General features: G+C 44.1%; 3 protein-coding genes across 16 annotated transcripts in view; 2 read left to right on the top strand and 1 right to left on the bottom strand.

Annotated features, from left to right (window-relative positions):
* Positions 1-22,706, bottom strand: part of nf1a (neurofibromin 1a) — a 69,656-nt gene that overhangs the window by 9,239 nt on the left and 37,711 nt on the right. For 9 of the 14 annotated variants that reach the window (XR_005948552.1, XM_041241323.1, XM_041241324.1 and 6 more), the window contains 18 exons: positions 10,096-10,528; positions 9,513-9,853; positions 8,933-9,135; positions 7,945-8,138; positions 7,327-7,467; positions 6,652-6,931; positions 6,256-6,470; positions 6,081-6,142; positions 5,663-5,777; positions 4,384-4,518; positions 3,902-4,042; positions 3,288-3,414; positions 2,738-2,869; positions 2,268-2,403; positions 1,766-1,923; positions 1,513-1,635; positions 1,048-1,178; positions 808-908 (listed from right to left, as the gene is read on the bottom strand). Coding sequence is in view for 13 of the 14 variants with exons in the window: in XM_041241323.1 (XP_041097257.1) it covers positions 808-908; positions 1,048-1,178; positions 1,513-1,635; positions 1,766-1,923; positions 2,268-2,403; positions 2,738-2,869; positions 3,288-3,414; positions 3,902-4,042; positions 4,384-4,518; positions 5,663-5,777; positions 6,081-6,142; positions 6,256-6,470; positions 6,652-6,931; positions 7,327-7,467; positions 7,945-8,138; positions 8,933-9,135; positions 9,513-9,853; positions 10,096-10,528 (3,168 nt within the window). In the remaining variant the exon portion in view is untranslated. The remainder of the gene's footprint in view (positions 1-807; positions 909-1,047; positions 1,179-1,512; positions 1,636-1,765; positions 1,924-2,267; positions 2,404-2,737; positions 2,870-3,287; positions 3,415-3,901; positions 4,043-4,383; positions 4,519-5,662; positions 5,778-6,080; positions 6,143-6,255; positions 6,471-6,651; positions 6,932-7,326; positions 7,468-7,944; positions 8,139-8,932; positions 9,136-9,512; positions 9,854-10,095; positions 10,529-22,706) is intronic. The other 5 variants (XM_041241325.1, XM_041241330.1, XM_041241333.1 and 2 more) reach the window with 1 other exon arrangement.
* Positions 11,482-15,430, top strand: LOC121308746. The gene is made up of 2 exons (XM_041241340.1): positions 11,482-11,600; positions 14,041-15,430. Exon 2 carries the CDS (start codon positions 14,059-14,061, stop codon positions 14,776-14,778), a length of 720 nt encoding a protein of 239 aa, XP_041097274.1. The 5' UTR covers positions 11,482-11,600; positions 14,041-14,058; the 3' UTR covers positions 14,779-15,430.
* On the top strand, positions 16,877-21,178 carry LOC121308744 (protein EVI2B). Its single transcript, XM_041241337.1, has 2 exons — positions 16,877-18,244; positions 19,123-21,178. The coding sequence occupies exon 2, from the start codon at positions 19,135-19,137 to the stop codon at positions 21,043-21,045; it is 1,911 nt and encodes a 636-aa protein (XP_041097271.1). The 5' UTR covers positions 16,877-18,244; positions 19,123-19,134; the 3' UTR covers positions 21,046-21,178.

The following is a 22,706-nucleotide window of genomic DNA, read 5'->3' as shown; positions in this document are numbered from 1 at the left end:
AAATAAATTATGGTTTTAAAACACTGAAACGTACAAAAAACAAAAAAACAAAAAAAAAAAACCACAGCACATTGTTTAATAACCACAAACAAAAGGTTATAGTTTTATAAATAAATATGAATGCATGAGATTGTGCTGCTCATGTCTCAGGCTACAGTATGCACAGGGTTATTTATAGGGTGGCAGACCTGCTTTAAGAGGGGAGCTCACAATTGCCCATTACTGCACAGCAGACCTATGGTTCATTTACACTGATCAGCGCTGATAAACACCCTGGATTTTACCACTGGTTGGCAGCACATTCTTTTCAACGGCTTTGTCTCCCCCCCTGGAAAGACAAAGCCGTTTCACTCCATCCTTTATGAACCAGCTTGAGCTAATCAGACACTTTAATCTTAAAATGACATCACTGTCAGGGGCCACCTGCAAACTGCAGATGCATTTTAGCTCCAAATCACTGCAACATACTGAAAGACAACATGAGCTTGTGTACGAGTGTGGCATGTCCCTTCTGCCAGACATTCCTCAAAGGTCTCTAGTCAGTCTGTTTAATATTCTATCATTACTTTTTTTTTTCTGCCTGGCTTGCATGTTGCTTAATTTACCGCCACACGCGGTTCATGTTTATTTCCGTGCGTGTGCACGCAAGTGTATTTATACTCATGCTGAAATTACTTTGTCGCTTCTCGAACATACAAATGAACCAAAATTCAGCTTGAACTTTAGAAAGTTCCCCTTCTATCTATGCATGGGTAATGGTTTTTACATACATTTCGGCTAACTTGCTCCAATACAACAGGCACTTACACAACTGGAAAGACTTTTGGGAAGACAACACTAGCTTCAGCTAAATATTCATAGAGGATCCTCTGGTCGAACTCGTCTGTAGTGTATTTCACCAGCGTGGCCTGAAAAAGAGGCAAAGACAAAATGACACATGACCTCATGATGCACAGGGAAGCACTGCAGCATGCTTGAACAATGCAGCTGAACAGGATCTCAAGTCTTTTAAACTGCATGTATTGAGAAAACGAATCCTGCTCTTACAAGGACAGTGAGCAGCAGAGCCTGGGTTTTGGGATCAGTCAAGACCTCCTCATCCAGAAGCACGTTGGACTCCGACACAGACACCTTCCGCAGGTGAGGATGCTGCTGAGAGGCAGATATTCTTTGGGTCTCTGTGACGGGGAACAGAACACGCAAGACAAACACACAAGAGGACTGTCAATGTGGCTCCTCTTTAATAATCTATAACACTGAGTCACTGCACTGCAATTAGGAGACCTGCACAGATAGAACCCTCTTAGCTGCTTCAGACATCACTCTACTCTTCACTCCGGGGTGCTCAGCACAGACCGCCAATAAAAAGACCTGCCCGTTTGAATTCTACAAGCCAGCAATATTCCTGAACCACTGCATCTAACCTTTACAGCTCTGGAATGAGAGGCACGAGAAGCTGAGGCTGGAGTTTCTGGAACACAGCAGTTGTTTAATAGACGATGAAATGCTCACCTATTTCATAATCGTTTTCTGCTACTCTCCTCATTTTGGGAGGCGTGGTGATGCCAGATTCGATCTCTGGTCTCTTTGGTGCTTTAGTGTCTGAAATCAAGTGGTCAAAGCTCTTCCTAGTGCCTATAAAAACAAAACAAAAAAAAAAGATGGGTTGTTGATATTCAAAAGGACCAAACAAAACTAAGTAAAATCAAAACAGCATTTTTTTTAAAATGGGGTTGCTTATAGAAGTAAATACAAGGGTTCTTACCGAGTAGCTTTTTAGTGTTTGCTTGGGATGGCTGGCCCATGTCCAGGCTCATGGACTTGCGGGTTCTGGGGCTGATCTGCCCCACCGTGGGATAGTTTGCAACCAGGTACCGGTCCGAGACTTTGGGAGAAGTCCAGGGCTGACTCTCCCTCAGTGTCCTGGGAACACAGCACAGGCAAATCAGAAACACTGCATTCTTTATGCTGTACCCCATTTCCATTTCCACAGCTGGAGGAACTTTATAAAAACACATAAACCTTGTGCAGTGCCTCACAATTAAATCACGTTTTCTAGTACTCCCACAAAACACCCCAGGACACTTCCATAATGAAGCTGTCTACTTTACCCTGATGAAGCCTGTGTGGGACACAGGCATGTTCCTGCCTCTACTAGCAGCAATATCAGGAGCTATTCCCAACATTCCCAGGTATTGAGAGATAGATTTTCAGTCTGTTTTACTTGACAGGCCGCACCACGTTTGAGTGCTGGAAAACATACGAACCTACAGCTGGGATCAGTGTGATGCAAAGAGTATGTATCCATGGAAATGTTCTCCATGGAAACGTCCGACAACAACAAGGACTTCCTGTGCTTGAGGCTGCAGCGGCTCCTCACTTCCTCCGACACAGTCAGCAGGGCTAAAAACAGACATGAGCAAAAAAACCAGAAGCAGGCATTCGTTACTGGAGAGAGGCGGCACCAGTCAAGCAAAGATAAACCGCTTTCGATCAACCAGGGACCAAGACACGAGAGACACAGCATGCACTCGGCAGGACATCCTGTGTGAGCAGAGCAAGGCGCCGTCACTTTAAATAAGTTTGCACCTGCTTGTGGATTTCAGATTAGTATTATTATTATTTGTTCATTTAGCAGATGTCTTTATCCAATGCGACTTACAGAGACTAGGGTGTGTGAACTATGCATCAGTTTCAGAGTCACTTACAACGTCGTCTCACCTTTGGCCTCACTCACCTGCAAGGTAAGCCACACTCTGGGTGTTCACCTCGAACTTGTCACAGTTCAGGTGCTTTCCCACGAGTGCAAGCAGAGTGTGGAGAATCCTCACCGTCCGGGCTACTGTGGTGGGGGAGGGATGCCGGTACCCTAGGAGCACACACATTTAACACATGTAAAGTGAATGTCTCTTTACACTGCTATTTGATTCACACGTCAATAAAACCGTGAGATACTGAACACAATGAATTAGTGAAGGGTTCCTGATGCAGGAAAGTATACTTTTACAAATTACTGTCAACACGACCTTCTAGTGAATTCGTCAAATTGTGAAATATCAAGAGCCCTGTACTTATCCGAGACTGGATTTAAAAACAATCCAGGGATGGGAAGAAGACTCCTGTTGCAGAGCAGTTTCACCCATTCCAGGTTTACACACACGCTTGATCAGACAGTGTGGGTTTCTTATTAAACTCGGTGAAACCAGGGATGGGTCAAAGCGCTCTGCGAATCGGGAGCTGTGATCAGTGGTGAGCTGCCACTCGGGGAATCTTTTCAGCTCTCTCACCTTTCAGCAAGTGTCCCACTAGTGCAAAATTGAAGTTAGAGTTAAAATTGAGGCCGACGAAATGATCCATCTGTTTGCAGTGCCATTCCAAAGGCTTCCTGATTTCCATGAACACCTCCTCTGGACTCTGGAATAAATCGGACAAGGAGACAGATACACAAATGTGTTTGTAACAACTCCATAACCTCCTTAGATACCAGAGTGTCAAGAATCAGGCATCAGCACACAAATGGCATTGGGATCGCAAGCCTGCTGTGCATCACCTGCAGTGCTTTTTAATAGACAGGGACCGGTGTGGGCAGTACTGGAAATGACACAGCTTTCACAACTAAGACGATTCCAGCACTAAAGAGTTAATGACAAAAGCAGGCTTTAGCAGACTCTACATTTATAATACACATACAGCCCTTTCTTCTGTTTTGTCATGCATTAGTCAAACCTGTATTAATAAACTACTTTGTATATCTACATGCATAGAAAATAACCACATCTTCAAGGTATCACACTTACGAAAACGCACAGGAAGCACAGGGGACGAGTGCTCAACGCACACAACATGAGCCCCCGCTGGATTAGAATGCATAGGCAGTGGCAAGACACAAGAGGACAGTTACCTTGTCATTGAACACTCTGAGGCTGTCCAGTGTGTGCAGGTTCTGTTCCAGCAGAGCTGTCCCAGCAGAGTACAGGTTCACTTCGTCGAGCTGCAGGACCGCAATGGCCACCCAGAACAGGGCTTTGTGCATGGGGGAGTCCTGCAAGTGATAAAGGATGGGCATCAAGGATTTAAAAAAAAAAAAAAAAAAAAAAAAAAAGGTTTTGGCAACACACACATCCTGCCACATTAGCTAATCGTGCAACAGATACCATACAGAAGCGCTGGGGGCCCCCGGGGGAATAAACTGGGGTTAACGGCAAGGGTTATGAATTCATTTATTAATGACGCATCAAATTACATTGTGCAGCTACAACAGGAAATTCAAGTTGCTTTCTATACAATTTTACCCACCCGCTAGCGCCACGCCACACAGCACACTACGCCACACAATTCATCCGACTGGACAACACACAAGAAGGAGGAATGTTAAAAGTTGACCTGTAGGGGCTGGGTGCACTTCTGCCTCCGTACCTTGTTGAGAAGTGGCTGCAGTTTAGTCAGCGCGATTACGGTGGCCTCAATTAAAACCTGGCTGTTGTAGTTGTCAGGACCCTTTAAGCAACTCTCCAGCCCCTGAGAGACCAAGAAGAAGACCAAGGAGGTTAGCTTCCTTACGCAAGTCAATGCGCAGTCATGTCTTGTGGTATAAGAGTGTCTTCTCCTGAGCAAGAGGTCCCACTAGTCAGCCAAAGTGTATGAACCAGGTGGGCTTGGATGCTAGACATGTTTCTGAGCTGATCTCAGGACACCAGGGGTGCTTTAAACGGCTGAGGATTTCAAAGTAAGCCAGCTTGTGATGACTGAAACAGAAAACGATACAAAGAGAATCCGAGCAGCCAGGAGAACACATTAGTTAAGGGAAATTCAAAATCGCATTTCCATACCAAGTTGGTCTTTAAGATCCTATGGGCAACTCAGAAAAACTCAAACTGCAATGCAACTGGAGACTTTATGCTCTGTAACATTTTTCAGAATAAAACCTGATGTTATCCAATTACAGTCCGTGTGTTTCTCATGAATACACACCAACTGGGAGGCAGTCTCTTTATCCAGCCACAATGCTATGGGTTTAAAAACAACTGTTACAGGAAGGAGCATTTCTGACTAGTTTCTTGCAAGACACAGACAGAGTGGGAAGTTCAAGCAGGGTCACCAATACCAGCACCTGCTCTGCAGGAAATGGGCTTGTTGCGCTGGGGCCTGAGTGAAAGTGTAACTGAAAAACAGACTTTTCAGACCATTCAGCTAGTGAGAAAGTGAGAGAGGTGAGTTTAACTTAAAAGGGCTAATAATCAAGGCAGTGGGAGAAATCAACCGACCAATCCCCATTGAGGATTTCGTGCCACACCCTTTTCTCCAGCACGTCTTGTCCTGGGAACAGATGTCTTTCACAGAGCACAGGGCACAATTCTCAAGAAATACAAAAACAAGCAACTATTTTTTAATGTTTGATAGTACAGGTCTACTATAGTACAAGTTCATTTTTCTGTGTGATTTCTAATAAGCTGATATGTGATGTGAAGGGCATCAGTTATTAGAAGAGCCAGTATCAGCTCTCATCCAAACTGCCCATGACCTTTTATACAATAACAGACACCCCCACGCTCGACGCATTGACTTCATCGATTTCATATATTTCATATTGAGCGAGTGCGCACTCAGGGTTGGAGTGCCCAGTCCAGATGGAGTGCGCATTCGAGGTGGAGTGCCCGCTCACCTTGCTGAGAATGCGGATGATCTGTTTGATCTGCCCATGCGACACCCTCTTGCTGATACAGCCGAAGACCACCAGGGCTCTAGGCTGCAGGGACGGGTTGTACTGGAATGCAAATCTGTTCACAGAGAGAAGCACGTCCACAAGATTAACAGACTGTGACATTGCGCTTGAAGACAGAATTAATGCAGGGGGGTGGAAATCTTTCACTTCATGCTCACAGACTGGTAATTAGACGTTATATGTACATTCAGGCGTGAAGCAAGTTCGTCACAATAAAAGGGATCTGTTTAGATAGAGCTGAAGAAATTCTTTACTGTAGTTCCAGAAAGACAAAATACAACTGCAGAGTATTAAACAAAAAAGGGATTTAAAATGATCACACGACTGCTACACACACACACAGGAAATTTATACATACTTTTGCGCTAACTCTGTCCACTGGTCCAACCATTTGCACGTCGGAATGTCCCTCATACAAGCCTGAGCAAATTAAAAACGACAATGTTAATTCCTTAATGTGGTGCATTGGCTTTGTACCCCCCCCCCCCCCCCCCCCCATGGGGTTTCCCGTGGGAAAAGCCGTGCCCCCTCACCTCCATGATCTCCAGCAGGGCCTCAGTGACAGTCTCCAGCGAGGTGAGAGCGAAGGTCTCCCTCTCGTAGGACCCTGGAGAGAACGAGCGGTCCCGGTAGCTGGAGCGGAAAGCGATGACAGCAGCCGACTTCACTTTACTGATCCCGAAAAGCAGGTAGAACTTGGGAAGAGAAAACTCAGTCAGGCTGAGCCTCAGGACTTGCTTGGTCTCCTCTGGAAGATAAAACACACAAAGAGAAGGGATTCGTTATTTTAAAAGAAGAAAAAGAAAAGGCTGGGGTCCTCCCCCCCCCCCGATTGTAGCCATACCAACAGCACCGCAGCAATCAAATCAAGTAAAGCTCAGCTAGCCAGCGGATTGCTCTGGGCGAGCGAGGGAGGGAGGGAGGCTCACCGCTGAAGTTGAGCTGTGAACAGGTGCAGAGTGAGTGGATGATGTTGATGACCAGGCCGTGCGTGGAGGCGCGGAGAGACAGCGGGCCGGTGGCCACCAGCAGGGTGACCACGTGAAAGAGGTAGGGCAGGTGGGCAGCCACGTCCAGGGAGTTGTTGAAGGACAGCATGAGCATGTAGCGGGCGAGGATGGCAATGTCGTCCCACATGAGGTGCTGCTCCAGCGTGGGCGTGGGGGACAGGCAGGTCTTATCGATGATCTTGCACATGCGCCCGATCACCTGGGGGAGGGGGGGGCACAATAAGAGGACAGCTGAACTCAGGTGCAATCTGTCTGATCAATACTTTTACTGCTTGTGTAGCAGTGCCTGTATGTGCTCCAGTGCCTGTGTGCAGCACCCTTGTGCTATATAAATGAAATCATTCTTGCTGTGGTAGCTCAGGTTTCAAGGCAACTCTGATGAATCCCATTTTACATAGATTTCATATATATTTGAATGCCAACACTCCATAAAATGACAAAAAAACATGAATTATCTTGCTGTAGTTTTTTTTTTTTTGAAGTCTCTACAAGGATGGAACGCTACAATTCAAACTGAATGCTAGGTTAAGAACGGATAAAAGACCTCATGTCTTTAGTGCCTGCTTCAGAGTTAAAAACAGCCAGGTCTCACACCTTGCTAGAAACCAGCTTTACATTTCCTGAAGCCAGAGCCACAGCTGTGTCAGCCATCACTTCTGCTTTGATGGAGCCCAGCCCTCCTGTCGCACTGGTTTTGATGAAGCTGTCCAGCACCACATCCAGCAAATCTGTGATCTGTGGACGAAAGGAAAACAGTGTAGCGCATCAGGCTTTCACAGGCACACGTCACTGTTAAAACAGCTTCCCACCCATGCCCCACAAGCAGAACAAAAAGAACATGTTTATACAATAGAAATTAGAGGCTGTAGTCTTTGGTAAGGCGGTTTTGTTCATAGGACCCATTTGTGACTTTCAAATGCGGTTTCTTTGGTTCTCACCAACCTCAGCAGTCTGTGTATGTCCTCCTATCAGATGTGTGGTTAAAAACAGTTAAAAAAAAAAAAAAAAAAAAAAAAGAAATTCTGTTCAGTCAAAGTGGCAAGCACACCCCTATCCTGCAGATAAAAAAAGCACACTATTAACGATTAAACAGTTTCTAAACCCCCCCCCCCCCCCCCCCCCCATTCTTAGAATGAAATGTGTATGTAATCCAGTATAAACGGCATGACCCCGTTCACGTCTGTATCCGCACTGCAACCCTGGCTCTTGTACCTGCCCAAGGCTGCCCCAGATCTTGGCCTGAATGGAAGGGTACATCTGCTTCTCGTTGATGGTCATTGTGATCAGCTTGTCCAGAATGGCAGTGACTCTCTGCCGCTTGGCGTCATCGTTGTGCTTACAGAATCGCACCAGGTTTAGCAGCCAGGGCGTCATGTACTCCAGACAGAGATGTTTCAGTTCAATACCTAAATCAAGACACAACAGATGCATCAGGCCGGCATCCTCAGCTACCCGGGCCAAAGCGATATCCAGGATATTCTCAGAGCCCCTTTGCTTTGAAACAGTCAGGAGACACTAAATCACACTCACAGTGCTTGCTGTTGCTCTGCTGTGCACTTTCAAACTGCTGTCTGCTTTTCTGTAAATGCAAGTCCCTCTTAATCCTCCCGATTGTTTAAACAGAGGTAACTAAAATCACAAAGGCGAGCCGATTCATCGTGAGAATGCTACAACACCGAAGGGATGTTTTGCTAAACAGGAAGGATCTGAACTTCAATGAGGAACTACCAATAGAGATCAACAAAAGACAACGGCCTGGTAAACCATGAACAACAACCAGTGCAGGATGCAATAAAAACAGAGCAATCCTGTTCATTTGAGAACGGCACCACAGCAATATCCAGGAGACAACGGATGCAAAAAAGCATGCAATAAATTTAACAAACCACAAATAAACAAAGTCAGACATTTCATTAAGGGCTTGTAAGCTGTCCTGAGCTGGGGTGTTTTTTTTGGCTTTAGAATTGTAATTCCTTGTAATGTGCTAAAGGAAATTTGGAGTAATCAGAAATCAGACTCCTACTGCATAGCAGTTTCATCCATTCCAGATTTTACTACCAGCTTGATTAGCCCCAGTGCACAGGTGTCTTCTAAACTTATAGTAAAACCAGGAATGGATCAGACTGCTATGTAATGGGTCTGATCTCCATCCCTGTATATGACAATGCTGAGTGTGGCCTGCTGGCACACAGCTACTCACTAGACTTGCTGAAGCCCGAGATGCACTCCTCCAGGAACTCCAGGGTCAGGTGGGGCTCGTTGGCAGCCAAGGTCTTGCTGATGGACACGATGAACAGGGTGTTGTTGGCAGGGATACACAGACCCGACGTCTCCAGCAGCTGCCCCTCAATCTTCAGGTTGAAGGTGCAGGTTAAGGCACACAGGAGGTTATAGGCAGCAGACCTGGGGCGTAACAACATCATTTTCAACAGGGTCGATGACACCTCATCAAATCGCCACTGATTTGCACTAATCTACCTGGCTTACAACAACAACAACAACAACAACAACAACAACAACAGGTGAGAACTCAGTCTTCAATCACAAAAGCAGAACTGGAGAAACAACGTTTTTCACAGCCACAAATCCCGGACTGCTTGATGTTGTTCGGGGTAAATCCAAGACTAGTACTAAATCAGGGTCTGTGAAATTAGCTGTTGGTGTCATTTTTTAATTCGCTTTAGAAGGGCCAGCTACTGCTCAATCAAAGCAGCTAGTGAAAAAGTAACACGTTTCAAGATGTGCTGCCGGATATTAATTCAGAAACAAAAACAATGTACCGTAAACTTGGGTCTGAACTTCCCAGATTGAGCAGTGCAATGTTGAGCAGCGTTCCCGGGACGTCCTTGGGCCGGATTTTGGTGTGCTGCGGGATGGAGTCGGGCTGAGACAGCTCCCAGCGAGTGCGGATGTGGATGATGGACTGGACGATGGCCTCACACTCCTGGTGCATGAACGTCAGAGGGGTGCCTTGGTTGGCGATGGTCAGGGTGAACTGGTTCTCGTCCACCAGGCAGATCTCCTCTATCTCCGAGGCGTAGTAGATATCATTGAGGAACACAGACTGCCCCAGGACACGGGTGCGCTCTGCGGAGGTCACCTGCACTGCTGTGGAGCCAACCTGGGAAAAGAGAAATCCAGTTAAAATCACAGGGAGGTCAGGAAACGGGGCTTAGATCCAACCAAAGAATCAGGAAACTCCTCTTTTATCAAACAGCTTGCAGTCAAAGACGCATATGGCTGATTTAAACAGCACACACTGATAAGTAACCAGGAAGGGTCAGTGTGTAATCACTGTGCAATTCTGGAATGGCACAGCCACTTACTCTCCGAGCTCCACCACCAGCGAATGGAGCCACGTACCTTGATGGAGACCTTGGTGTCCTTGTGGGCGAGCTTGAGGGCGTTGTGGAACACCTTGAGGTCCTCCTCCAGTGCCAGCGTGGCGGCGGGCAGCTTCTGCTGCTCGGGCTCCACCTGCTCCGCCAGCTTGCCCGGGGAGTCGATGAAGTTGAGCTTCTTGCTGCCCTTCAGTCCCGTGAGCAGCCTCTCGTGGTACTTGGTGTACTCCCGCACCCACGAGTTGCAGTTGTAGATGTAGACGGCGGCCACGTTCTCGTAGGCGAAGCCCGGGAACACCACAAACCACTTGGAGAGGAAGTCTGTCTTGAAGCGGTTGCTGGGCCCCGCATGGGTCAGGTCCACCACGATCTCGTACGGCTTGGCGTAGTACGGCTTCAGGGTGAGCAGGACGTGGTAAATGAGCAGGTCCCCGTTGATCTGGCCAGTCTTAAACCTGCAGGAGGGAAGAGACAGAGAGCGAAGGAATGAAACCACCACCACCATCATCATCATCACCATCAGTTCGCCCGATTCTCAAAGATTCTTACTCCAAATCTTTATTGCCATGATTTTATCACGCATAGAGAAACAAAGACAACTTATATGCATTTATTATTTACTTTTCTAATTAAAGAATTGCTTTAATAACTTTTCAGAAAAATCATCATGTTCACTTGTACAATACAATCAACAATGCAGTGCAATTCACATTTCTATAAGGCCTTCCATTACAAAGTTGTTACATTTGAAAAGATGCTTTGATAATCTTGAAATCACTGTCTTGGATTTATGCTCACTATGGCAATCAGTTTATTTTTTTCTGCAAATCATTTTAAAACTAGTTTTTTAGTTAAAAAAAATTGAGAAATTGCAATTGGTCTCCTGTCCAGTTGAATAGGAAGTGGTAACCCATATAAAGGGAGTTGTGTGGACAAGAGGGAAGCACAGAGAAGACCTTGCAGATCATTCAGCCAATGAGGGGCACATCTGAGGTCACTTATCCTGGTGCAAAGCTTATATCCGTGTCAAGCTTCTCAATGCAATCCATGCCCAAACACACACTTTTAGAAAACAAGTTTTGCCATCATACACTTCTTGCAGAAACGATCAAGAAAAAAATAGCCAAAACATGAAAAGTTACTGCGTATCGGACCTACAAGCATTGCTCACATGCATGTACAGATTCAGTGACTGGGGCTGCAAAAACGAAAGTACTGCAATGCTGATGCCAGGCGTTACATCCCAGACGCTGGCCGAAAAAAAAAAGGATTTCTTTCTATCTATCTCGGTGCTTTCTTTGAGAAACCACATCTTGTACATTAAAAATACCCAAAACACAACAAGCAAAAGCATGATCGGAAGCGTGTCAGCGCTGTGGTTATAAAGGAAGCAGTTGTAGCATCATCTGCACATTAACACAGATGTCTTTATAAGAAGAGTCGACCCCTACAAACACTCTGCATTGCTCTGTCACCCCAGATACACAGCATTCTCCACCAGACTGACCAGACAAGGCTGCAATCCAGGTAAGTGCAGGGGGGCATCTGCCTCGCCTCCTGGATCATATTCATTTCAAACACAGCGGGCCACATTTACTAAACTGTTCTTCCACCTACAAAGTGTAGGTGGACACGGACACTCTTAAATGACCACACACTTATTATTGCGTTTTTGTTTTATGAAATTTGCCATTTATTGTTTCTTACTAGAACAAAACGCGAATCTGAGGTGCAAGTGTGGAGAGCAGAGGAGCACGGATGCACAAATCGTATTAGATAATACAGAACCTAATACAAGGCTAATGAACCGATACGATGAAGTCAACCTAAACAACTCTGCAAAAATGAAACGACTGGCTGTAAAACCTGGCCACCACTTTCAATTTCTAACAAACTCGGTTTCTTTTATTTTTAAGTTGGCAAACCATTTATATATAATGGTTTATATATAATCTATCTATCTATCTATCTATCTCAATATATCTATATAGAGGGCTTGATGTGTCATGTCACTTGTTTTTACCTTTATATCTTGACTGAGCCTGATTCTGTTTCCATTCATTTTTATTTCAGGTTCCGTTAATTGCTCATCGCTGATCCTAACTGTATTTCATTCTTGCAGTCGCCTAGTTTATCGTTGTGCTTTCGTTATTTTCACTCACTTCAGAGAGCTGTCCTGACAGATTTTCACTTCAGCATGAAATACCCAGTACAGAGTGTACACTGACAGCAAGGACAGCATTAAAATCTCCTTGATTAGCGGCAAAGAAAAAAAACTCTAAAACCCAGTCTTTAAATTAATAGATTCCTCTTTATTAGGGTGCAGAGACAGCTTAACAACTAATTAACATTTAAAGGGAGGTAGAGATTTGGAAATTATAAACCGAGAAGTGCAAGCACTACATAGATAGTAACGGTATATCAATTAGAATTAGCAGTACAAGAATAGCAAGGGAGAAGTGAAACTTATATACTTTACAGCGAGAAAGAGAGAGAGAGTGTATTTGTAAGTTAGCAACAACCAGAGACAATAATATTGAAATCAACTGGCAACACATATAAATGGCCCTTGTCATTTTTACTATTATTGAATATTGTAAGATTGTAAAGAAAAACATGGTTTGAAAATCAGACCGACGTTTCTGTGAATGTCCCTTGCTTCACACAAAGCGCAGCACATTTTGTTGGCACGTTTCTTGTTAGTATTTTCCTTCAATAAGCGCTACTGTTGTAAAACCCAGTCGTTTCCAGCGGCTTGTTATTTACAGCGTGCATGGGGCAATTTAAACCAGCTCTTTACTGAGGGGTCCGAGTCAAGTTCAGGTGCTCTTAGTGTAGTCTGCATTATAAATTACACCAGTCTGCACCCAGTGAGGTCTAAACAGAGTCATTTAAGAACCATTTAGCGCAGAAGTCCTCAAACGTTTTGTTTGGGCAACCCCCTTTTTAAAAACTATTTTGAACAGGGATTGAAAACTGAGCAAAAGGCAAATCATGAACTAGAAAGAATAACTGTATTGCAGTGGGAGCAGCTTAATGTATATTTTCTGTAGCGAGTCACTAAGTCAATCTCTCAACACAACAGTGACATGCATTGCACATTAAATGTGTGTGATGTTGCACAAATCCTGCGGTGCCCGCGCCCCCAGTTTGAGAACCCCGATTCAGGGTTCATTTACATTCTTTTCATATATACATGCGTGCATGTGTAAAATCTTGTGCAGAAACATTAGCCCTTCATCTAGAGTCCTGAAATAACTAAAATCATTAAAAATACACCCAGCCCCATATGTAGATGGCATACAAGAAGATGTTATATACAGCTCTGCACGTCACTGGCTGTTAAACAGGAACCAGCAGAACTTCAAAACAAGGAAAGACATCGGAATGAGTATACATCTACCGTAATGTTACTTACACTCAAGATACAAAATTTCAAGGACGTGAAACCGTGACCAGAGAATTTGCATTAAAATACAGAAGTGCTTTTAACACTTTTTCAAATGGTTTTCCCCCTCATTTCTTTATGGGGGGGGGTGGCGGCAATGGCACCTGTCTCATCAGGGGTTATCATGCATTTGCATTTTTGTTATTTCCCTCTATAAAGACTAGATTTTTTTTTTTTTTTTTTTTTAAATCCGTCCCCATATATGAAAGGGTTAAAGTTGAAATTATTTTTATTATTATTATTTTAAAAAATTAAAAAAAAAAAAACAACATCGTCATCATCAATATACCTGTCAAAGTAATTCTATGATTCATTTTAAAAAGTGAAAAGCTCTTTCCCACTCAACCTAGTAAAGACAGGCGAGATAACACCATTTCAGTTATGATCAGCCCTAGGGCTAATGCTGGCTATTAAAACCCTACACAGACAGAGGTATAGGAAATGTATAAGAATTAAAACATTATCATTATCACTGCCGATCGACTCGCAGTAATGTTTCCCCTTCCATCCGTTCAACAGATAAATCAAGCTTCGGCAATGGCAGGATCAAAGGTGCACCACGTTTTGGCTTTGGCTTTTATCCTCTTATCCGTCCTTGGCTCAGAGGCCGAATCAAGTGTTAGCCTTCCAGTTGTCAATGCTTCCACCACCGGTATATCAGCCACAGTTAAAGTTACTGCGGTTTCTTCCAGCATGAAAACTTCTACACCTATCACATCCTCAGCGAGCCCCCCATCCTCAACAGTCTCCACCACCTGCTCGTCCTCCCCACCCTCCTCGTCCTCCCCATGGCAATTATTTGAACCCAAGATCAGCTTTCTGGTAATAGCTGGGCTGGTTCTGCTGTGCACCATCCTGTTCATTACGACCTGCATCCTGGCAAACTTAGTGTGCTCCCTGAGACGCAGCGACCGCATGACGCCGCGGCCGACCAAAAGCAACGCGGACTTGCCGAGCGGCTCCAATTTCCAGGCCTCCGGAGGGGCCAATCCCAACGGCAAGGAGATGGTGGTGTCAGAGACGAGCGTCATGATGGAGGAGGTGAAAACCGAGACAGCCCCGGAAAACAGGGAGCAGGAGAAGCAAGCGGAAAAGGCCACAGATGCCGCAAGCGCAGGAGCGAAGGAAGACGAGTCCCAGGAAGGAGCAGCTACTGCAGGGACCCCTCCAGAGGAACACATGGGAAGCGAGGAGAAGGAGGAACACGATCTCCCTGCACCAGACAATTCAACAGCAGACTTTATCCTGCTGGTCTAATACAGTGGGTTCTTGAACCTGGTCCTTTTGAGAGCTGCAGATTTTAAAAGCCGCGTGCTTTCCACTGCACATAAAACAACACCCACGACCTCGAAGAGAAACAACATCCCTGGTCTGTTACTGGCCCCAAGGACCCAGATTAGTCATTCGAATAGCACCACTTTAAAAAAAATGAATGGCCTGCAGTATGAATGAACTGTTCACTAGGAACAGATCTACGAAACCAGACGGCTGACCCAGTTTATTAGCAGCCCCCTGCTGTAAACGAACCTGCTTCGATTGGTTTCATCCCTTCTTACTCAAACTCCTCTTGCGATTGTAGTTTACTTTAATGCTGTTTTTAAAGCCAGTGTGTTTTGTGAAGAATGAAGGACATTAGTAAGAAATTAATTCCTATGCAGAAAAGCCAACTTTATTTTTTATTTTTTTTTGGTCATAATTAGTAACGCTTTTTAAATGTATATGATGTAAACAGACCGCCAACAACTTGAACTTATGCAGACAGGCATGTCACCGACCACGATTTACTTTGGATTCAATGCTTATTACCTTTTCTTGGAATAAATGTATGTACTTGATTTTTTAATTACAAATAAACAAACTGATCATTAAGTAACCCATTGAAAGTGTTCAGTCATTTTATAACAATATGGTTTAAGGATTCTTTTTTTTTTTTTTTTGGTGTTTCACACTAGTGATTATTACATAACTAGATATTCTAAAATGGGATTATTACATAACTAGATATTCTAAAATGGGATTATTACAGAACTAGATATTCTAAAATGGGATTATTACAGAACTAGATATTCTAAAATGGGATTATTGCAGAACTAGATATTCTAAAATGGGATTATTACATATCTCGACATTCTAAAATGGGATTATTACATATCTAGACATTCTAAAACGGGATTATTACATAACTAGATATTCTAAAATGGGATTATTACAGAACTAGATATTCTAAAACGGGATTATTACATATCTCGACATTCTAAAACGGGATTATTACATATCTAGACATTCTAAAATGGGATTATTACAGAACTAGATATTCTAAAATGGGATTATTACAGAACTAGATATTCTAAAATGGGATTATTACAGAACTAGATATTCTAAAATGGGATTATTACAGAACTAGATATTCTAAAATGGGATTATTACAGAACTAGATATTCTAAAATGGGATTATTACAGATTCTAAAATGTGATTATTACAGAACTAGATATTCTAAAATGGGATTATTACAGAACTAGACATTCTAAAATGGGATTATTACAGAACTAGACATTCTAAAATGGGATTATTACAGAACTAGACATTCTAAAATGGGCAAAGTGTAATACCAGTCCACTTCAATACATGTCTTTACAATACGCCAAGTAGCCCCTGCATAGGTCCTAAAGTACTTCATCTTTTTAAACATGCATCTCGCACAAAAACAACTCGACTCAGAGGTGTCAAATATAGACCTAGCGGATCAAGGGCTCCATAGGCTTGCATGAGGAGGTTGAAAGGTTCCTGAATTTCACGAAGAGTTCGCAAGGTTGACCAGAAGCACCAAAGTGTAATTTCTGGTGCTGAGACAGATTTCCTTCACAGAGGCACAGCCTGTTGTTCTTTCTCCAGCCACACTTTTAAACAACCGGACCTTTTAAAACTACAGGCCAGTGCATGAGGCAGTGAACAGCACCAATGGAAAACAACAACTCCCCCTTACTTCCATGGGCAGGTACTACAAACGCTGACTCTGTGTGCGTGTGTGTGTGTGTGTGTGTGTGTGCGTGTGCGTGTGCGTGGCAGGTCGAGGAGATGTGTCAATCCTGAAGTTTTATTGAGCTTAAAATAATAATAACCAAATCACAACCAAGCCACCTTTACCATGTTGTACGCTACAGCACCTCTGGAGGGACCACACCCAACTCGAGTCCTGAGGAGATGAGGAGCGCGACAGGCGGTACCGCGTGAATCCACAGTCTCAGGACGGGCTGTACGGCGTGAATCCACAGTCTCAGGACGGGCTGTACGGCGTGAATCCACAGTCTCAGGACGGGCTGTACGGCGTGAATCCACAGTCTCAGGAGGTACGGCGTGAATCCACAGTCTCAGGACGGGCGGTACGGCGTGAATCCACAGTCTCAGGACGGGCTGTACGGCGTGAATCCACAGTCTCAGGACGGGCTGTACGGCGTGAATCCACAGTCTCAGGACGGGCTGTACGGCGTGAATCCACAGTCTCAGGACGGGCGGTACGGCGTGAATCCACAGTCTCAGGACGGGCGGTACGGCGTGAATCCACAGTCTCAGGACGGGCGGTACGGCGTGAATCCACAGTCTCAGGACGGGCGGTACCGCGTGAATCCACAGTCTCAGGACGGGCGGTACCGCGTGAATCCACAGTCTCAGGTGTAGCCGCCTAAGCCACTGTTAACCCCTGTGCAATCTGAGACCTCTGAAGGAGGGCTGGGTCTGAATGCACACTGTGTACTCCAGGTGCTGTAGCTGGAGCAATAGAAGGGCAAAGAGCAAAGCAGCAACAGCAGCAATGCACACAGAAAAACAAACTACAATGTCTAAAAAAAAAAGAAAAAAAACACAATTTTAAAGAGATACACTTTCTGTCGCCTTCCCAAAACTCCTGAAGCCGTTTCCTCTAATTCCCGCTGTGTATTTAACAGGTGAATCAGCACCGGGTCATAAAAACACATGTGCAAAGGGCTAATGCAAAAGGGATGCAGTGTTCCACATTGTGCAGTATTCAGTTTTTCTGAAGAAACAGCTGATTGTAATTAAAGTGAATTTAGCATTTTTTTAAACTGCTGCAATAGATATATACTTCCTTTTACCACTTCTCATCAATATATTACTATAGCAGCCCCCACAAAAGAAGAATAGCAAATCCCAACCAGCAAATGGAAGGGTAACCCATTACAGGCTATGCAAAAAATGAAGAGTTGTATCTATTTTCTGAAACTGCAGTGGACGACAAGCGGCAGGATCTCTCGGTGTACTATGGATGTTTAAAAACACAAATGTTTTAAAGCAATGCTTTACGCAGTCAAACTAAACGTGAACAATGACTACATTTAATGACCAACGTGTTAAGATATGCTTTCATTTATCAGAAAAAACAAATTCATTGTTTATTGGGGAACATGCTCAGTTTTAAGAATTTAAGAACTTGTTCTGATGACACACATACTCAATTCTGTGTCTTGTGTCTTGGTACCTATTTTTGCTTCTGTTAAATGTGTTCACTTCCTGAAGTTGAGTGTCGCAAGTTCTCAGTATCGTGTCTCCTCTCTCTCTCTCTCTCCCCCACACACAAACGATGAAACCACACCACTGATAGACCACGACAAATAAAACACTGGGAGAAAGAAACATTTTGACTAAAAAGAGATCCAACATCGGTTAAAAACTGGATGTAGGCAGACACAGAGTTATTAACTTGATGCGGTAAGTAAAGAGCACTTAATATCACTGAGTGAGAGGAAGCTCCTTGAGCAACAAATGGCAACTCCTACGTGCAAAAAAGGAAAAAAAAAAAAGTCGTTTTAGGCGGCTAAGGTCGTTTTCACTCAAGTGCAGCCTAAGATATAGTTACAGAAGCTATTTTTATACGCAGTACGGATTGTGTCTGTGTGTTTATGTATATATATATTATAAATGGGTGTGTGCGTGCTTATTTTTATTTCTGTGCCAGAAGCAGTACATATAAAGGAATATTTTGCACTCTGGGGAGGTGGTTATGTATACAGTATGTTATCTGATAACTGTACAGTTGTTTGCTAATTGTATTGGTTAGTAATACGTATCCAAATACAGCGCTTGAAGTCCAAAGAGTTCAATACAAATAAGCCCAGCAACATTGTTCTCTTCCATTTGAAAATCAATTCCCAGCGCTATACTAATAAGAGGAAGTTCAGCTTACTAGAACCAAGACATCCTTAACAATGAAATCCACTTGTACCCTCTCTCCCCTCGACACGCTGACTTTAACTTGATTTCAGTACATGTTTTTACATCAACAAACACTGTGCTGGTTCACAAATAGCAACCCCAAATAATGTGCAGAGTATAAACTTAACTTCAACTGAATGTTTGCTTCATTCAATTCTAGTTTTGTTAGAAAAACGGAAAAGTGTGAATGTCTAGAATTGGTAGATTTCTGATTATTTTTGCAAACAGTGGCTCTGATGTGCCTTCTACAGGTCCCAATAGTCAATAATATATGACTTGTATAGTATTTGGCAAATGCTCTGCAGCTCTCTGTAGTTACTATTATGCATTATTCAAAGTATCTGAGATTTGCTTCATGTTGTGTTTTTCTAAAGGCTTTACGAAGAATGGAAAAATCTTTCAAAGCTGCAAAACTTGCAAACAAAATGGAGTATATGTACATAGCTGCTGTCTTCACGTCCCTCTGTGTGCTTCTGGCAGGGTGTGAAGGTAGCGTTACCACACTGTCAAACCCTCCCACTGCAAAGGCTGAAAATGAATCAGGGGTGACGAAGTCCAATGGAAATTCTACTTCACTGAATCCAGCTCCTAGTGCCAGTGCATCTGCACAGACAACCCCTTCACTGGACCCTGCAACAGAACAAGCAGTGCAGACCCCTCTCACAACCGAGTGGCCCAGGGAAAAGCAAGCACTCCAATCCACAATTCATTCCACTCCAGGAAACGCAGCAACGCAAGCTCAAAATTCCATCAGTGATGGGAGTGCAACCAAGGCCTTGGAAAAGAAGTCGTCACATGAAACCACCCCGATTCCAAACACAGATACCAATAAACCAGCCTCTCCCAGTCCAAGCCGGACTGAAACTGAACAGCAACCTCCAGAGAATGCGAGTTCTCATTCTACGAATCCTGGTCCAAATGCATTTCCAGCAGCTGTAATAACTCTACAGCCAAGTCCCGGTACAGAGCACAGAGTTACCTCTTCTGCAGAGTCTACTGCCAAAAAACAAGATCCAAAGGACACAACTTTGAAACCAGCTGCCAACAATCTCACACCGGCAGTGAATAACACACCAGGTCCTGATTTAACCAGCCCTAAGCAGGCCTCACAAGAGACAACAAATACACTTTCTACAAAGCCTTCAGCAAGTGGTATTACCACTCACACCATGACAGCTTCTACTCAGCTTGCAGCAACAGCTCGAACGTCTAAAACAATTACAACGTTGAGTCCAATCAAGCCTGAAAAGAGCACACCAGCAAGCGACCATACTACCTCTCCAAAACCAGCACAGACATCTCAGGGAGCGGCAGTTTCCACTTCTTTCATCCAGACAACCCCAACAATATCAGAACCAAAACCTGCAGCTACCACTGAAGAGAAAAAGACAACAACAACAGTTCTGTCAAAAACCCCTGCCCTCAAATCAGCAGACAGCACAAAGGCCGGCACGATCGTAGCAGTCATCATTGGTGGAGCCTTTGTCTTGATGATGTTCGCCATCGTCTTCATCACGATACGAAAGCGTCGCCTACAACAGAGAAGAGCAGCGGACTCTAACTGGGCAGGACCAAGCCCGTTTTTGGACGGCCAGATTCTGTCTCCTCCTGTGGAAGATGAAGGGAATTACAGCCAACGACGTTCCAAGCAGATTTCCCTGGGGACCTTCCTCCCTCAGAGGTTGTCCAAGAGGTTCTCGTTGCTGGAGGAAACCAAACTGGAGGGAGGTGATCCGAGAGACACTTTCGGCAAAGCCGGTCCTGTGCAAACCAAGAACGGCAAAACTGAAGAGAGCGAAAAGCAAAACAGCAGAAGCAGCGGTGGACAAGGAGGACCAGCGGACGCCACTCAATCATCATTCTTACCTACGACTTCAACACACTCTGCAGTCAGCAGCAACACTGGAAACCAAACCCCTTCCCCGCTGCCATCCGCACACCCACCACTGGAAACAGGCAGTCTTGCAACTGCTGAGCCAGCCAACAGCCCCGTTAATGATGATCTTCAAGCGCTCCCGCCCCCGTTACCGGCAGCCAATGAGATCCCTCCACCTCCACCTAGTGATCACCTGGTCCCCCCTCCTGCACCCTTACTGCATGAGCAGCCGCTGCTTCCTCCGCCTTCCCCACCACCGCCAACAGATGCTCAGGCCACGCCTCCTCCACTCCCCCAAGCAAACTCATCCAGCGAATCAGATGGACCCTTCCCTTCTGAAGAGACCACCAGTCCACTGCTCAGCTCCAACCACGCTGCATCAGATAGCAGCCGTCAACTACTGCCCCCTTCTGCTAGCTGAGGTTCCTCAAACCCAGCGTGAATGCGGTCCTGACGCAACCCAGACTGCAAGCTTTTGTTTTTCTTCTTTTTATCTTCTTCTGCAGAATATAGGAATCATTCTCAACTGTGGAGTTTCATGGCCAGGTTGAGCGTCATTTATGGGACTACCACACCCAATTTTGTGCACGGGAATGAAGAGTTACAATTTTTTTTTTTTTTTAGTTGAAAGACACACAAGTGAGTGGTTCCTTTAAACCGTTAGCAAAAACCACTTCTAAAATATGAAGCTAACTCAGAGGGAAGTATCACACCTTACCCAGAACTCCTGGGCTGTTGCACAGAACTGTGTTTAGACAACTAAGATAAGGCACACCATCACACACACAGGGCAACAATTTCAAATTGTACTCCTTCAACTTTCTATATTCTGCACAGAGAATATAGGCTTTGCTTTAGTGTGTGAATCTGTGTAATGTCTTTAGTAAATACCCAGCATGGTAAACCTCACATGAAGGTATAAATGGAAGGTAGGCTATATATTTTTTTTTTATTTAATAAAGCGTAATTTTTTAAACGCTATACCTTGTTAAGATATATAGCAGTACTACACGGAAACAAAGTATTTTGAAACACATTTCTGCAAGAAGTCTGTATAAAAGTCTTTGTATTTCAAAATGCTTTTAAACTTGAGAAACTGGCACTTTCAAAAACAATGCAATCCAAGTATTAGCAAGACACTGGCGTTCCAGATCTTTGAAATGTTTGGTTTTTTTTTCTTCTGTTGCTGCCAGCTTCTGTTTTAATACAATTACTATTATAAAAACGTATTCTGAAATACGATGCTGTTGACGCCACTGTTGCTTTTACAGTGTATAAATAATAAAAATTTAAATGGTTTCATTTTTTTGTCGGCTATTTTAAATACACAATCTCCATACAATGTGTGTATAAAGTAGGATTAGCTAATGTATTGTTCAGTTACATTACACGTGTAACTAGATATCCCCACCCAACACATTAATTTATTGATATTAATAACTTATTAACTATAAAATAAAAACCGGCTAAGCAAGATAATAGGGTATTGTTTAGCACGCGTAGGCACTTATAAAATGTGTTGATGGGACAAATAGAAAACTCTACATTTCGTTTACGCAGGTTCATAAAGTATTTAGAAACGAATGGTCTCGGTTGGTGGTGGAGTTGTGTGGGTATTTGATCGAGCTTCATCACTGACAAGCTTGGTTTGTCTTCCAAAACCTATACATGCAATCTCACAAGAGTCGACTCTGCAAAAAAAAATGCCCCCACTATACATAGAATCGACGCACCTGCAAATATGCTGACTCGAGCCATTTGAAGTAAAAATAAATAAATAAATAAAAATAATTTCCAAAGCCCACTGATTCACTTTCCAGCCCCATAAATCAAAGCATGTGAATGGAGTGTGCTTGCTGGAAGCGTGCCAGTGTTCAAAACGCAGTGTGTGATACGAGCTGCTGCTGAAAAGACTGCAGCTGAGAGAGAGGCAGAGAGAGAGAGAGAGAGAGACAGAGAGAGAGAGAGAGGGGGACAGAGAGAGAGAGACAGTACGATCAGGTCGGACCTCTATTAATAGGCACAGCGTGTCACATCACTAGGGATCCAGCTGGGGGAGAGCAAGAATGTCTTCCTTTGGGA

Source organism: Polyodon spathula, unplaced genomic scaffold (assembly GCF_017654505.1).
Source record: "Polyodon spathula isolate WHYD16114869_AA unplaced genomic scaffold, ASM1765450v1 scaffolds_766, whole genome shotgun sequence".
Lineage (NCBI taxonomy): Eukaryota > Metazoa > Chordata > Actinopteri > Acipenseriformes > Polyodontidae > Polyodon > Polyodon spathula.
Note: the sequence above shows the minus strand (reverse complement) of the source record. Positions and strands in the feature narration are given on the sequence as shown.